General features: G+C 37.9%; 1 protein-coding gene across 3 annotated transcripts in view; it reads right to left on the bottom strand.

Annotated features, from left to right (window-relative positions):
• Nucleotides 1–3,915: 3,915 nt before the first annotated feature.
• The window catches only part of LOC131164404 (uncharacterized), a 31,402-nt gene continuing 19,309 nt past the window's right edge, over nt 3,916–16,008 (bottom strand). Inside the window, exons 9-14 of one of the 3 annotated variants that reach the window (XM_058121551.1) lie at nt 11,443–11,522; nt 11,225–11,329; nt 10,755–10,894; nt 10,535–10,663; nt 10,265–10,417; nt 3,916–4,311 (exon numbers count right to left, since the gene is read on the bottom strand). In XM_058121551.1, the coding sequence (XP_057977534.1) occupies nt 4,302–4,311; nt 10,265–10,417; nt 10,535–10,663; nt 10,755–10,894; nt 11,225–11,329; nt 11,443–11,522 (617 nt within the window). In that variant the 3' untranslated portion in view covers nt 3,916–4,301. Of the gene's footprint in view, nt 4,312–9,596; nt 10,167–10,264; nt 10,418–10,534; nt 10,664–10,754; nt 10,895–11,224; nt 11,330–11,442; nt 11,523–16,008 lie in introns of those variants that run through there. The other 2 variants (XM_058121549.1, XM_058121550.1) reach the window with 2 other exon arrangements.

Genomic DNA, 16,008 nt, shown 5'->3' with positions numbered 1-16,008 from the left:
ATTATATTAGATTTTTGGGATTTGATTATATTATATTTTTGGAAATATTCTTGGGATTAAATTAAACTGCAAGGATTTGATTAAATAGAATTTTTGGAGAATACTTTGGAATTAAGTTAAATTGCAGGGATTTGATTAAATTAGAATTTCTAGGAATGTTTTGGTATTAGATTAAACTGCGGGGATTTGATCATATTGGTGTTTTTAAATATGTTAGAAATTAAATTTAAATATGGAAAGTGAATCATACCCGCGTTTTTAGAATTTAACCAGTTAATGGGAGCGCATGAGCGACAGTAATTATTTCAGGATTTAGCTAACTAAGCTAAAATATAGGAATACGAGGGTTTGTGAGAACGCCGCAAGCACTACCTTAGGATCCCTACAAGTATTTCTCTAGGAATCAGGTAAGGGGAATACATTGTGTCTACTGTTTTCAAAGATTAACCAATTAAATTAAAGAATATAATTATATGGATATCATGTTGATTTTAATCTGGGTTATGTTGGTTTTAAATTTGAATATATGATTACATTATGAGGTATATGATTTTGCTGAGTTTTATTAAAGTATGATTTTATTATTTAAATGTGTGTCATGAGATTATTTCAAATTATTGTATAAATTAAACATGTTGAGATCATGGAGATTGTTGATAGCAATGTGGGTAGACCTTTATAAATATGGTACCATGGTATTGTGCAATTGTATATCTGAGGGATATGTTTGGTGATATCAAGGTAAAGGGGGACGCGATCTTGATTATGGGACCCTGATCCTCAAGACTTAGCCGAGGGCTTGCTGGTGGGGGACGGCGAGACGTAACGCCTCACAGCGAGTGCCTGGATATGTACCAGATGTGGTCTCCGAAGGATAGATAGATTGCTTGATACGTGAACATGATTCGAGGAGTGAGGAGATAGATATATTGATTTATATGATTATTTTATGGTTTATTATATAGTATAGAATGTTGTTTATATGAAGCACGTATTGAATGTTATTTATATATATGATACACTAAAACTCATTGGCCACACATTGATGATAATTTATTCCTTCTTACTGAGAGGTTTCTCACCCCATCATAATTAATTATTTTTCAGATGACCTATGGAGTATGACAGTAATCAGAGTAGCGCAGTGGAAACGTGGGTGGGACTAGATAGTGAGATTTAGAATAAATGTTAATTTTGTTATTCTAGTTTATTTTGAAAATCCTAAGGATGCATTAAATTGAGTTTGGAGATATTATTGATATTTTATTTATGTTTTGATGAGTTCAGAACCTTATTGTGATATTGGGATATTTATTGTAATAAATAATGGTTTTTAGTACTCTGGTAAATTGTTATGGAGATCTTCCACTGTTATTTATGTGGTATCAGAGATTTAATTTAGAAAAACCCTCCAGACCCACGTGGCAGCTTTTGGGGCGTTACAATCCACCGCCAAACCTAAAGGAGTTTATGAGTTGACCTCAGGCCACGACCTAGCACCTACCCTACGCACACTTATTCAAAAGCTAGATCGGTTCTTGTCCTCAAGACAGCAATCACAATCTGCGGCATGTGCAGAGGCATGCACCATCTGCTCAAACCCTTCACAAATTTGTGATAACTGCCCGCACACATTTTCTCAACCTGAGTTTGTGCAGGAGGAAGTGAAGGCCACCCACAACTGGTATGATAGGCTGTCAAACAACCCATATCCCAACACATACAAGCCTTGGTGGAATTAGCACCCTAATTTTTCCTTAAGGCCACAAACTCTGAGGCTTCAAGTCCAAAGATCACCCAACACTCCACATCCTTGTCCAATCAGAATGCCCAAAATTCTCCTGTGCTTGCCCCTAGACCATCTTCTAATCAGCTACCACCATCTCCTCCACCTACATATGATTCTTTTCAGGAGACAATGCTGAAAATTCAATAGCGCATTAAGGCTGATCGCCAAGGAAATTGGCAATTACTTCACTCTCACTCTCAATTCATAGTTAAGCTGGAAGCCACTATGGGGCTACTCACTACCTCCTTGAGTAGAAGAGATGAGGGTAAACTGCCTAATCAATCTTCAATGAACCCTACGGGCCAGTATGGGGTAGAATGTGATTCGGCTACGAGAACTTCGTTATATAATATGCACGCCCAGACGATAAGCACTCTCCGGAGTGGTAGGGAGATAAACAACAGGGTTGGGGAGAAACAAAATCAAGAAAATGGTAAGGAGAAGAAAAGGGATGAGCCTATAGAAGAATTATGTGAACCCCCTTCTCCTATTCCGATAGCTGACACTTAGACACCTACCTCCTCAAATAAGGGAGCACTTCCTCATTATATTCCTGCAACTCCTTATCCCGCAGCTCTCTAGACATCCTTAAATCTAAGAAGGAGACCACTACAGTGTAGTAACCCAAAAAATTTATAGCAATTTAATAATACAAGAAAAGAGAGAAAAAGGAAATTTCAAAGGAGACTTGGCAGGGTCACGTCGACGAACATAGAGAGTTCGTCCAAAAACAGTCTTCTTGGGCTCGTCGATGTGGACATGTGTCTCGTTGACGAGAACTTACCGCAAGAGGTAATTTCAGGGCCTGAAACTCGTTGACGAGGGTTAGGTGTTCATCGACAAACACCCCTTCTTGGACTCGTCGACGAGATGACGTGGCTCATTGATGAGGCCATGTGGACAAGCATTCTATATAAGGCCAAAAATCACATATTCTGCGAGGATTTGCATGCCAAACTCTCTCTCTCTCTAAAATTCGATCCCCTCTCCTTCTCTCTACGATTTCGACTTCGTTCTTCGCTGGTTCGATGATCCGGAGCTGCCACGTTACTCCTGGAAAGATTCTCTTCAAATCTGCGGCAGTAGATTGTTGGTTAGGCCAACTTGGGTACCATCCCAAAACTAGGATAAGTAGATTATTTGGGTATTTTTAGTATTATCAGGCTTGTTTGAGCAGATTATATGCTGCATGGGATTATATTGGTGTTTTGTGAAGTGACATTGGGATGTTGTATTTTTAGGATTAGGGTGTTTTTGGGACCCCACAGGTATGTGTTGAGGACCCCAGCAAGTATCTTTCCAAGAGTTCAGGTAAATTATAGTTTAGAAATGCTGGATATGTGGAGTTGGGAAAAATATGAATGTGATAATTATTATGGTAAATTCAGTTGTGTGACTAAGAATTATATGAGTGCTATTTTAGGGTGTTAAAAATTATGAACGCTGCATGCGTGAGATTATTAAATAATATCTAGAGCTTAATAGTCAAGTAAGGGGAATACATGTTATGCCAGCTTTATTAGACATTTTACCAGTATAACATAGTATTTGATCATAGCATGAAAATTATATAGCTTTACGGAATATATTTATATGGAATTTTATTTAGTTGTGCGGCATGAGAATTACTGAAATATTATTCATTAGCATGAAAATTATACAGTTTTACGAAATATATTTATATGGAATTTTATTTAGTTGCGTGGCATGAGAATTACTAAAATATTATTCATTATTCAAATAGAGTACAAAATTATGCTTATATATGGTTTCTACAGAAATATGTTATACAGTTTTACAGAAACATGATTATATAGCCTACAAAGTTATGAAACATAACTTATACAATTTTATATACAGAGCTATGGCTATATAGAATTATACAAAAATACAGTTTATATGATATACAATATTTTACAGAATCATGCTTATACAGTAGGTTATAGAACTATGATTACGTAGTATATTTCAGAACATGATTGCACAGTGTTTTACAGAGTTGATTATACAGTGTTTTTATTACCATGATTATACAATATACAGAACCATTTATACATAATTTTATAGAACCATGACATACAGAACATAGAACTGTGATGTACAGAAATACAGATTATATAGAGCATAAAGCCATGACATACAGAATACAGAATTACAGTTACAGAATATACATATATACAGTTATTACAGCGTGATGGCTATACGGTTAATATAAAATCATGGTTATTACAAAAATATAGAATCATGGTAAAACAGTTAGACTTATATAGAAATGTTATTATACAATATCAGACCACGATGGAATACAACAGTTTAGAGAGCATGATATCTTTGTAATACAGTATAGACAATGCAACCATACGTCTCAGATAGAGTATGGTACAGTCGATTGTGCCCTCAGGTAGAGTTGTGAGCTCCCTGGCATCCGGACCAGGTGGAGCTGGTCTTTCGTGCTATAGGCATCCAGATATGCATACAGTTAGACTAGCAGCACTGGAGAGCCAACCAGTGTTTAGACCTGCCTACGGGCCACATAACCCAGTCATAAAGGAGTAAGTCATGACATATAGCCATCCAAAGGGAAGTATACAAATTTATGTATATGAATAGTACACACAGAAAGCAAAGATTATTTATTATAGATAGAAGTATTTTTGAATAGATAACTCAGAAATTTTCATATTCTAAATGACATAAGCATGTGTTATCATACATATGTTTTTCTTGACATAGATTGTATACAGTATTAATTATATGATATGATGTCAACTAACTCATATGCCACACATTGGTAATAACATGTTTCTCCTTACTGAGAGGTGTCTCACCCCAACATTATTAAACATTTCAAGTAATCCAGAGAGGCGAACAGGGCCGGCTCAGAGGTAGAGATGGTGTTGAGTCGGCATAGTTTTTTGGGTGAGTTTTGGGCTGGTCTGTGGAGCCCATAGTATTTTTGTGACTTTTGGGAAGTGTTATGTATATGTGTGTATAAATACAGCTAGATATATAGTACTCTGATATTATATTTTGGAATATGATGGATATGTATGTACTTTTGCTGCTTAGGTGTTATATGAAATGCACAAGATACCAGAGTCCCACTCCGGGCTATGATGATGATAGTTATGCTCATGCAAGGTATTAGGAATTATATTAATATAGAGGAAAAAAATTGGATGAAAATTTCTTGTCATTACATACAGAGTCCATAATGGACACATTTAGGCAGGTTAAGGTCGACATTCCTCTCGTAGATACTATTAATTAAGTGCCTGAGTATGCCAAGTTCCTCAAAGACCCATGCACGCAGAAGCGTGAATCAAAGGTGCATATGACCAAGCAAGTGCAGCTGACAGAGCATGTGAGCTCAATAGTACTTGGTCACCTTCCTCCGAAACTAAAGGACCCTAGCACTCCAACTATTTCATGTGTAATTGGCAATTACATAATTGATAGGGCTCTTTTGGATTTAGTGGCGAGTGTGAACCTTCTTCCATATTCAGTCTTTAAACATTTCAACTTAAGAGAGCTAAAACCCATCCCGGTCACCTTGAGTTTTGTGATTTGCCTTCCTGTCTTGCATCCTCTTATGGCTTTCAGGCTACTATTTTGTCTTCTGATATTTCCTCTGTTTTCTCTTTAAAATCCTTGGATTTGTGCATGCCCGTTTGGGACATGCAAATTTTAAATATTTGTGTTGGTTGTTTCTAGAATTTAATAAAGCTAGCAAGAATTTTAATTTTCAGTGTGCTACTTGCGAATTTTTAAAGCATGTTCGTTCATCTTATCTGTCTCGTATGCACCATTCTCTTGCAGTTTTTTATATTGTTCATAGTAATGTCTGGGGTCCCTCCCTTGTCTCCTCACTCACTCAGCATCAATATTATGTCACCTTTATTGATGATTACTCCCGTTGTATCTGGGTTTACCTCATGAAAAATAAATCCGAAGTTTTCACTCATTTTCAAGCTTTCCTGCGAATGATTAAGACTTAATACAATACCGTGGTTCGTATCTTGAGAACTGAAAATGGTCGTGAGTACCTCAGTAATGAGTTTCATGTTGAGTTGTGTCAACGGGGTATTCTCCAACAGCTGGCATGTCCTTACACTCCTGAACAAAATGGTGTGGCTGAACGCAAAAATCGCCACATCATGTCTATTATCTGTTGTCTTCTTCGGGGAATGCAAGTCCCCAAGTCTTATTGGCCTCACGCCATTCTCACTGCATCCTATCTTCTCAATCATACCACCAGTCGTGCATTGCAAAATTCTGCTCCACTTCATCTTCTGCATCCTGATATGTCCCTTTTCTCTTTTCTTCCTAGAATGTTTGGATGCACCTTCTTTGTTCATGACTGGAGTCCTTCTCAGACCAAGCTTGATGATAAGGCCATCTAGTGCATTTTTCTAGGGTATTCCTCTATGTCTAAGGGATATCAATGGTATGATCCTGTTGGTTGGCACACTTATCACTTTCTCAATGTCACGTTCCATGAGTCTACGCCCTTCTATACTGACTCATCTCCTTCCATATCTTCGCCAATGCCATCTCCACTTCCTCAACCTAAGCCTATCTTTCTTCCATCTATACCAGTGCCCTCTTCTCCGGTGTTGTCTTCGTCTTCTGAGCCTCCTACCTCTACCCCCACTGGTCAGGACCATATCTCCCTCATTCCACAGGTTTACACTCATCAACCGCGCCTTTTGGAGCCTCTGCCAGCATCTTCACCGAGCTCAGGTATGTCTCCTATAGTACCTGATCCCCCCGTTCCCTCCTCACGGTATCCTTCTCGAATCCATCGAGCTCCTGATAGACTTTCTTTAGCCTGTTCTACCAACTACCCTATCTCTTAGTATCTTTCTTATCAGGATATTTCCTCGAGTTATCAAGCCTTTTTGGGATAGGTTGATGCTATTATCATACCTCGCTCAGTTCATGAGGCCCTCTAGGACCTCAAATGGGTTGCAGCCATGCGTACTTAGATGGAAGCTCTATAGCATCATTATATTTGGGATCTTGTTCCCGTTCCTTCAAGTGCACACATAGTGGGCTATAAATGGGTGTTTACAGTTAAGCACCTTGCAGATGGTAATGTTGATAGGTATAAAGCCCACTTGGTGGCGAAGGGTTTTACGTAGATTCCAGGTCAAGATTTCCATGCTACATTTGCTCCTATGGCGAAGCTTACTACTGTTCGCCTCTTGATCTCTTTGGAGGCCCTTTTCCCTTGGCCTTTATATCAGTTTGATGTCAAGAATGTCTTCTTGAATGGTGATCTTACGAATACTATTTACATGGATCCCCCTCCCAATTTTTCTGCTCAGGGGGAGCATTCTTGAAAGGTGTGTAAATTGCGCAAGTCCTTATATGGGCTTAAGCAATCACCTCTTGCCTGATTCAGAAGATTCAGTGATGTGGTTCTCTCTATGGGATTTATTCAATGCCAGTCAAACCACACTTACTTTATTAGGCATCTATCCCATGGTCCTTGCACCATTATCTTTGTCTATATGGATGATATTATTGTTACAGGTAATGATTTGTTCGAAACTGCTCACATTAGAAAGGACTTGGGGGATACCTTTGACATCAAGGATATGGGACCCCTCAAGTATTTCTTGGGCAATGAGATAGCACACTCCTGTAAGGGCATTTCCCTCTCTCAACGGAAATATGCCCTAGATCTCCTTATGGACGCTGGTATATTGGGATGTTGGCCTGCTTTTATGCCCCTAGATCCAAAAATTTTTCTTTTTTCAGAGACTAGTGATCTATTGACAGACCCTTCGATGTATCAGAGACTTGTTGGTCGCCTCATCTATTTGACCAACACTCAACCTGATTTGGCCTATGCAGTGAGCCTAGTAAGTCAGTTCATGAATTCTCCCCGAACTTCACATCTTGATGTCGTCTATCAAATCTTACGGTATGTGAAGACCTCACTTGGACTGAGATTATTCTATTAATTTGGAATATAACTAGGTCTTTTCGTGTTTACTAATGCTGACTATGTTGGGTCCAAGACTGACAGATGATCTACCTCAAGTATTTGTACATTCAAGGGTGATCATCTTCTTTATTGGAAGAGTAAGAAGCAGGCGGTGGTTTCACGTTCTTCTACTGAGGCTTAGTACCGCACTATGGCACAAGGTACCTGTGAAATCCTGTGGCTACGCTCTCTCTTATTTGAGATTGGAATTCTTGTAACAAACTCTTTTTTGTTGTTTTGTGACAACAAGTCTGCTATATCTCTCTCTTTTGATTCAGTTCTACATGAGAGGACCAAACATATTGAGGTGGATATTCATATTATCAAGGAAAAAGTTCGTTCTGAGATTATCTCCCCCCACTTTATCTCCTCCAAAGGCCAGGTTGCTGATGTCTTCACCAAATCTATTGGTCCAAGTTTATTATAAACTGCTCTCTCCAAGCTTCGACTTGTCAACATCTTCGTTTCAACTTGAGGGGGAGTATTGAACATAGTGTATAGTTTTTAATCCCACGTCAAAATGTTAGGATAACCTCTCTCTCTTGTATAGCTATATATACTTCTCAAAGTTGTAGGCTAAGTACACCAAGTGATATTCACTTCCACTTGTATAGTTCTCTCTCTTTTACTTTCTTATGTCCTAAACTGCCCCCTCAAGATGTGCTCCATCCACACCCAGCATTGGGATAAAGCTTTGTCCAACCTTGTTTTACTTTTATGCTAATCCTGCATATATTACTAGACACATATTAGAATTTTTTTTTTGGAAGGTTGATTAGAAGCTCGTTGAGCATAAACTAAATAATAGAAGACACTTAGTCCATTTCCTATTTCACACTCTTTCTATTTCCTCCCAAAGTTTGAACCCCTTGTCGAATAACATGAAAATTTCAAACTCAAATAATTGGGATTTATCTTGAAAATCTTTGAAGCCCCCCATGCCTATGAGAAGATGTAATTACATAATTGATAGGAATAGAATGAAATTGGAATGAAATGAAATGAAATTTGATAGAATAGAACCAAATTTATTATTTGATTTTCCACATATTCTTTGTTCAAAAATTCAATTCATTCCATTAAATTTTTCAGCCATAAGGGTCTGTCCACATTTTCTCCTTTTAGTCAATATCTTTAAGAAAATCACTAGCAAGAAGCTAAAGGGGCAAGTATTTCTTGAAATCTCAATTAGGAATAACATGGCGGTTCCTAATTGTCACATGGTGGTGTTCTATATCCCTTGGGTTTGGATTTACATAAATAGCAGAGAACAACATATTAGATCCACCACCAGCATTTCTCTTAACTAGAACACTAACCACTTGGGGTGATTTTGAAACATATTTCTTTCTGAATATGATTCTTGTTTCAAAGCAGCCAAATTCCTCAAGAAAGAATCCGCAGAGTGCATCCAAATTCGTCAAAGCACTTTGATAGAGCTTGCCAAAGGAAGTATTCTCAAGCCTTCTTCCATTCAATAGGAGCCCTCAAAGAACTTTTTCTCCTAAGGGATCAGACATTGTTTGAGATTTATATCATCTAGTCCAAACAGAGTATAATATCGAGATTGTAATGCTTCTTAAAATTAGAGGAAATAGCATTTGATCTTCATATATTAGCTGACAAGGACCGTCATATTCATGGCTATAAAAAATGAGTCGACCCATGTTGTACTCTTATTTTCACTGTTTAGAGAGGTGGCCTTTGGGTGTAGGAAACACAAAAAGACTTATGGTATATATAAGGAGGGAAAATGACGTGCTGAAAATCCAACATTCAGTCATCCAAGAGAGGAAAAGAGAGAGAATCAGCCGCCTTTAAAACTCTTTTGCATTATTAATTACTCACAGAGCGTAAAAGTTCTTGCTGAAATTATATCAACATTTCAATTTGGGTTTCAACATATTCCAATCATTCAAAAACAAAAAATCACCTTCATTATTTACATTTACACTAAAATACGTACAAGGTCCAATCAAGCAAAACGCGCGTGCGCGCACACACACTTCTTTCTTTCTATTCTTCCTTCAACTAGAAATCTTGCATGAATGTGCTTGTATAATATAATATGGGAGGAGTTGATGCCAAGGTATTCTGCCACAACCCACCGCCCCTTCGGGTAGAGGTGGTCTTAAGTTTGGCTGTAAATCAGTATGTCACAATCCATTATGATAGCTAGTCTAATTTGGCTGTAAATTTCTAAGCTACTATATCCAAAACAAGAAATTTCCACATAAGACAGTTCCATGTCATGATATTCAATCATCTTGAGTTAACTCAGATATTGTTGCATGTGATTCTACTTGACTGCTGCCAATTAAAGTGGCTGGTTTGGAACAAAGGAAGAAGAAAGAAGATGCGTAGATGGAGACATGCCACATGCTGCAAAACCAATGTCATCATAGTGACAATTCTTTTACTTATTTAAAAAAAAGGGGGGGAGGGGGGGTGCGCTTTGGAGACTATAGTCTGTTCCATACCTATGCCATATCCAATAGCTTTGAGTGCTTTCCAATGTCCAGCTTATCGCAGCCATGGACAATGCAACAGAACCCATGAACACATATCCCCAGTGAAACCTTTGATAAAGTGTTCTCATAATATTAAGCAACCAGACTTGAATGTTTTGCCATCTGCATAAAAAGACATGCTCAACTAGCTAGTTGCAGAGTTTAAAACATCTTATAGTTTTGAGTAAATTCCAGGTCCAAATTAATATTTATGATTTTGATGAGCATAAAAGAACATACTTTCCAAAAATTCTGAACCATGATCCATGTGAAAATGAATGTGAATTATGCATACTGCAAAATTCTATGAACCATCCAACGAGAAGGCCCAGAGCTCCAATTGCAACAATCAGAACAATATTTCTAGACCTGCAAAGCAATAAAATTCTTAAAGCTCATGTAATTACTAAAAGGCTTCCAATACAGCTCATTATTGGAGCTCCCTGGACAATTTGAGTACCTGGTTGCATCAGAGGCTGCCATGAACCCAGTGACAATCAGTGCTACTGTATGAATTGCCCTTTTTGCACCTTCGCCAATGGCAGTTAGATGGACAAAAGTGCTGACCACAGCCATAAAGGAAAGCCAGAAGTCCAAAAACTGAGAACAAGTAGCAGTCAACCTTTGATTGAAGAACTTTATAATTAATTCCAACTTGCAAAATAAGGATTTTATGTATATATTGTGAGGGAACAATTTTAGGATTTAAAACATATCCATCACCAGATTGAATCTTTACATTACTATTGCAAAAAAACCAAGAGATGTTTCAGAATTTAATTAAGTAAAAAAGTGATGCATGGGAAGGACAAAAGGAATGTGGGGAGTTGTGTTATTATGCTAGCCGTATGTAATAAATACTCTCATTATGCGATTACCTGTTTGAAAACAGGTAATTCATAAAGTGGCACTTAGTCTTGAGATGCATACCTGTAACATACGAAAAGAAAGGGCACAGCCACTCCCTACATCACAGGCATGATATAATCCACTTGAAATCCCACTAGATAAGAAGATTATCCAATCTGCAAATGCCTACATGAAGAAAAAGAAAATAATTCTTATCAGAAGTAGAAAATTTTTTTCTCTGATAAAATAATTTTATGAAAAAATTCTTTAAACAAGATCTTGTGAATTCCACATTTTACCTTTTGTCTGAAGGCCAAATATGCAGGGAATATGGCTGCAGCATTTGATGCAATGAGAGAAATTGAACTCCATCTCTGCTCTACATTAAGAGTCCGCACATGCATTAGGCAACAAACAAGCAAACAGCATAAAATTTGTTATGAACAAACCCCAAATCAAACGCAAATTGTAAAGCAGGTTGGCAAGGGTGTTTTAGTACATTGAAAAACCTAATCACAGCAATACATCTCCCTCTCTATTTATATCGTGTCCTGTATATTATTACTATCATCATACACTTACTAGCCCACGCTCACTGGCATAGAACAATAAAACTAAATAACCAGTAACTGGTAACACTCCCTTGAAGTTCGAGCACAGATATCATATGCTCCCAGGTTGTTACAAATGGATTTAACCCAAGCACTCCATGAAACTTTAATAAACAAATTAGCATGTTGGAATTAGGAGATCACATGAGTCATTGCAATGATCTTCAGCACAAGTTCCTCCCAAACAAAATGACAATCAACTTCAATATGTGGAGTTTACTTATGGATGAGTGGATTTGTGGGAATATGAATAGCTTGATTATCACAACCCAACTCTATAGACTGAGAATGTGGAAAACCAAGACAATGTTCTTCATCCAAAACAATTCACATGTAGTGTAGACCATGGACTTGCATTCAGAATTAAAACTAGATCGAACCAATGCAATTTTTTTTTTCTTACTCTTCCAGGATGCTAGGTTACTAGTCACCACCAACAAACACAGCACCTGGTTGTGGATCTTTTTACATGGCGACCTAGTCCAATTCGCATCTCTATATCCCTAAACACAGGTGTGAAGACGGATCTTAATACAAAAGACCTTCCCAGTTGTACCCTTGAGGTATTACAAGACACAAATGAAAACATCCAATTGACTTGTTCAGGGAGAATCAAGAAACTACCTTGCAACACTTGTTTGCAAAGATATGTATGGTTTTGTGACTATAAGGAACTTGAACTTCCCAGCAGGTCTCCTATATAATCTGCGATCAGGGAACCAAATCACCCCCATCTGGCAGTGATTTGCTGTTAGGATTGCTGTTTCATCCGGTTTGAATTCGAACAACCCAATCTCATCTAAAAGATCTAGAACATAGTTCCTTGTGAACAAAAAACAGTACTTATAATGGTAATCACAATGTCATCCATGTACACAACCAGAAAAATCCTACCAATCAGATACAGTATAATGATGAAGGCAAAACTCAAGCATTACTGCACTAAAAATCCGGGAGATTGCTTCAAACATGTAAAGGTTTTTTGAGACAACACACCAGGGCCAACTCTCCATGAGCAACAAATCCATGTGATTGCTCCATTATTACTATGTAGGACAGAATTATTCACATCTAACTAATGCAAAGGCCAATGATAGGTGGCGGTGAATAAGGATATGAATAGACGGACTAATGTAAGTTTGTCCACCAGAGAGAAATGTGATACAATGGTCCAATTCGTGCACTTGAGTATATTCTTTGGCAACAAGAGACGGGCCTTTAGACGAGCCACAAACCTATATGGACTGAATTTCAGGGTACACACCCAACGAGAACCAACCATAGACTTATTGAGAGGACAATACATTAGTTCCCAAGTATCATTATCCTGTATAATGTTAATCTCTTCAACCATTGCAGCCCTCCACCCATAATGAGATAGGTTTCACTCAAATTTAACAAGGGAAACAACCAACAAATTAGTAACAAATAGTAATATGAGGATGATAAAAAATCAACATATGAAATTAGAGATTGGATGCTGCCTATAGGTGCATTTAACTTTCCAATTAGCAAATGAGGGTCATATCATGAGAAGTTGGAATAGAAGAGGAAAACAAAGGCATAGCATTAGGATCTATAGGAACCTCTCCTCCTTTGAGTCGCTGCTGCTAGGGGAGACTAGAAGGATTCAAATGAAATGAAGACTGCGGATGGCTGGGCAAAGACAATAGGCCAAAATCTAGAAGGCTAGCAAGGAAAGGACTTATCAAGGTCAGCAAGGTCCAAGGAATCAAAATAATAAAACTGAGCATTCAGGAAGAGGACTAAGTAGTGTATTTTACCATCAAGGACAAAGGATCGTATTTTATTGACAAGAGAGTAGGCAATATGCATGAGAGCACTCCATAAAACGCTTCTGGGACAACAGGGTACAAGTGAATTAAGGATATGCCTATTTTCCCTTTTTGCAACTCCATTTTGTTGTGAAATGTGAGCACAAGATGACTAGTGAACCATACCAGATTTAGTCATATCGGTATTGAATTGGGTACTAAAGCCCTCCCTAACATTATCACTATTAAGTATCTTCACCAGTAAGTCATATCTAAATCTCTTTCATGATAAAAGGTATTTAGAAACTCATAATCCATGCCATAAAAAAAGCAAAAAAATATCTGAATTTCCAACTTCCACGCAACACAACTAGGACCCCACATATTAGAATAAACTAATATGGAAGGGCTGACTTCCTGCTTATTGACTCAGGAAACAAACAAAAAACAACAGTGCTTTTCTAATTGACAAGACAAACACTCAAGACTAGAAACAGAAATCAAAGTATGAATGAACTATTTCAACTTGTCCAATGAATGATGACCAAGGCAACGATGGGTTTGAAGTGGTGCAACATCAACAATGTAGGCAGTAGTAAGTGTAGGCAATAGAAGGAGAGATAGTGACTTTGTAGAGTGGGTCCTTGAGAAGTGAGGAGAGCTTCGTTGTACACAATTAATGGTTGTTTTGGAGAGGACCCAGAGAGGAGAACCAGGAATTCCCAAGAAGCTCAAGCATGGATTGTGGCAGGTGAAGGTATTTTGATGGCTGAAGGGATTCCCTTAACTAGTGGAAATCCAAAATGGAGGATGGGAGAGAGACAAAGAGAGAGAGCGCATGATAGTTCAAGTGTCCAAAAAGCTTCCTTCGGTGAAAAAATAATCAAGTAGTATTTATAAAGGAGAGACAGAATGTTGTATGCATTTTTCAAATAATAGATTGACACGTCGCATTTCAATTAATGAAAATGATATATTATTTGAGCGAATCAGGCAATGACACGTGGTTCGAATGAGAAGAAAGAAAAGAAAAGCATGTCATGAATGACATGCGGACGCTTGAGCAACTTAAGAAAAGACAAAGGGGTAGGAATTCACATAGCAAACCCTAACTTGAGTACACCAAGCCAAAACTCCCTAGAACATCCCAAGACTGGGATGGGTAGAGACCCCACCACTTATCTTTATGGCCAATCCTAGCACACGCCATCGATATTGACTCCTGCAAGAATGCAAACATGCTATAATTAACACTTAATTTACTTAATATGTGCATGCACATTTGACATTGATCAAATTAACAATCTACGACAAAGTTGTAACTTTACACATTCACACACTCAAAGTAGTAAAGTCTCTAGCCTAATTTCCTTCTCCAATTGTGTTCCTTGTCTTCAAATCTTGAATAACAATAGAATGAGGAAAGAAGGTAATGGGACAATTCATTTATTTTGTATCATAATAAGAGACTTAAAACTAAAGGGGAATCTAGAAATATACAAAATAGGAGTAGTATTTACCATCCCTATTCCCTTAAATGTAGTAGTGGAGAAATTGTAATACAGGCAACAATTTAGAATACTAGAGGAGGAAAAGAAGTTGATTATACCTGTTATATGGTCAGTGGTTGACCTAAGGACTAGTAGGAAAGATTTTGGACAACAAATAGGTTATAGTGAAACATATCTAAAAAAGAGATGCAATGGGAAGAGAAGCTTGTTGCCGTAGGAACTTTGGATAATCCTAGTCTAACACCAATATATAGTACAGACAACAGACCCATAGAGGTGGAATCTATGGTGATTGCATTGACAATATGTGAGGGATTACCAAGACGATCCCAACACTGCTCAATCATATCAACTTGTCGTCCACAATGTGTACACTTGCAAGGGGTACCTTTGCCATGTCCATCCCTTCCTCCATAGTTACTCAAATCACCATGGGAAGTTCTATTGCAACCTAGTAGCCAAAACCACCCTACATAACCGATGCAGATTTCTTACAATCAGAGTGATTCAAACTCAGAACCCCAAAACTCAAAGCTAAGGAATGAGTACTAGGCGGTGTGAAGTACTCACGAATGAACATTAGTGATGGATGGCAAATTGGCAATGAACCAAATCTTCGGCTTCAAACTCGAGTTAAACCTTGTGAGGACCCAAAATACTATCATCTACTCTTTTTCTTTGGATCTCATGGACACCAGCTCTTATGGATTGCACGATGTCAAGGTCCTAATGGATATGCTTCATCTTAGTAAAGTAGTTTATGACACTCTTGTCCCCATTTTTGTAGCTGAAAGTACTTCAGGCGAACATCATACTTATGGGTTATATTAACATAATCCAAATCTGTTTGCATGCATCAAGATGCATACACATGTCATAGTATGGAGTTTCGTCAAGTTCCACAGCAGGGAGACAATCCAATGCATCTCCCTAAACCCATATTTATTCCATTTGTCGCCACTAGGCTA

The sequence above is a fragment of the Malania oleifera genome, chromosome 9 (genome assembly GCF_029873635.1).
Source record: "Malania oleifera isolate guangnan ecotype guangnan chromosome 9, ASM2987363v1, whole genome shotgun sequence".
NCBI classification, from domain to species: domain Eukaryota; kingdom Viridiplantae; phylum Streptophyta; class Magnoliopsida; order Santalales; family Ximeniaceae; genus Malania; species Malania oleifera.
This window is presented reverse-complemented; position numbering and strand designations above follow the sequence as displayed.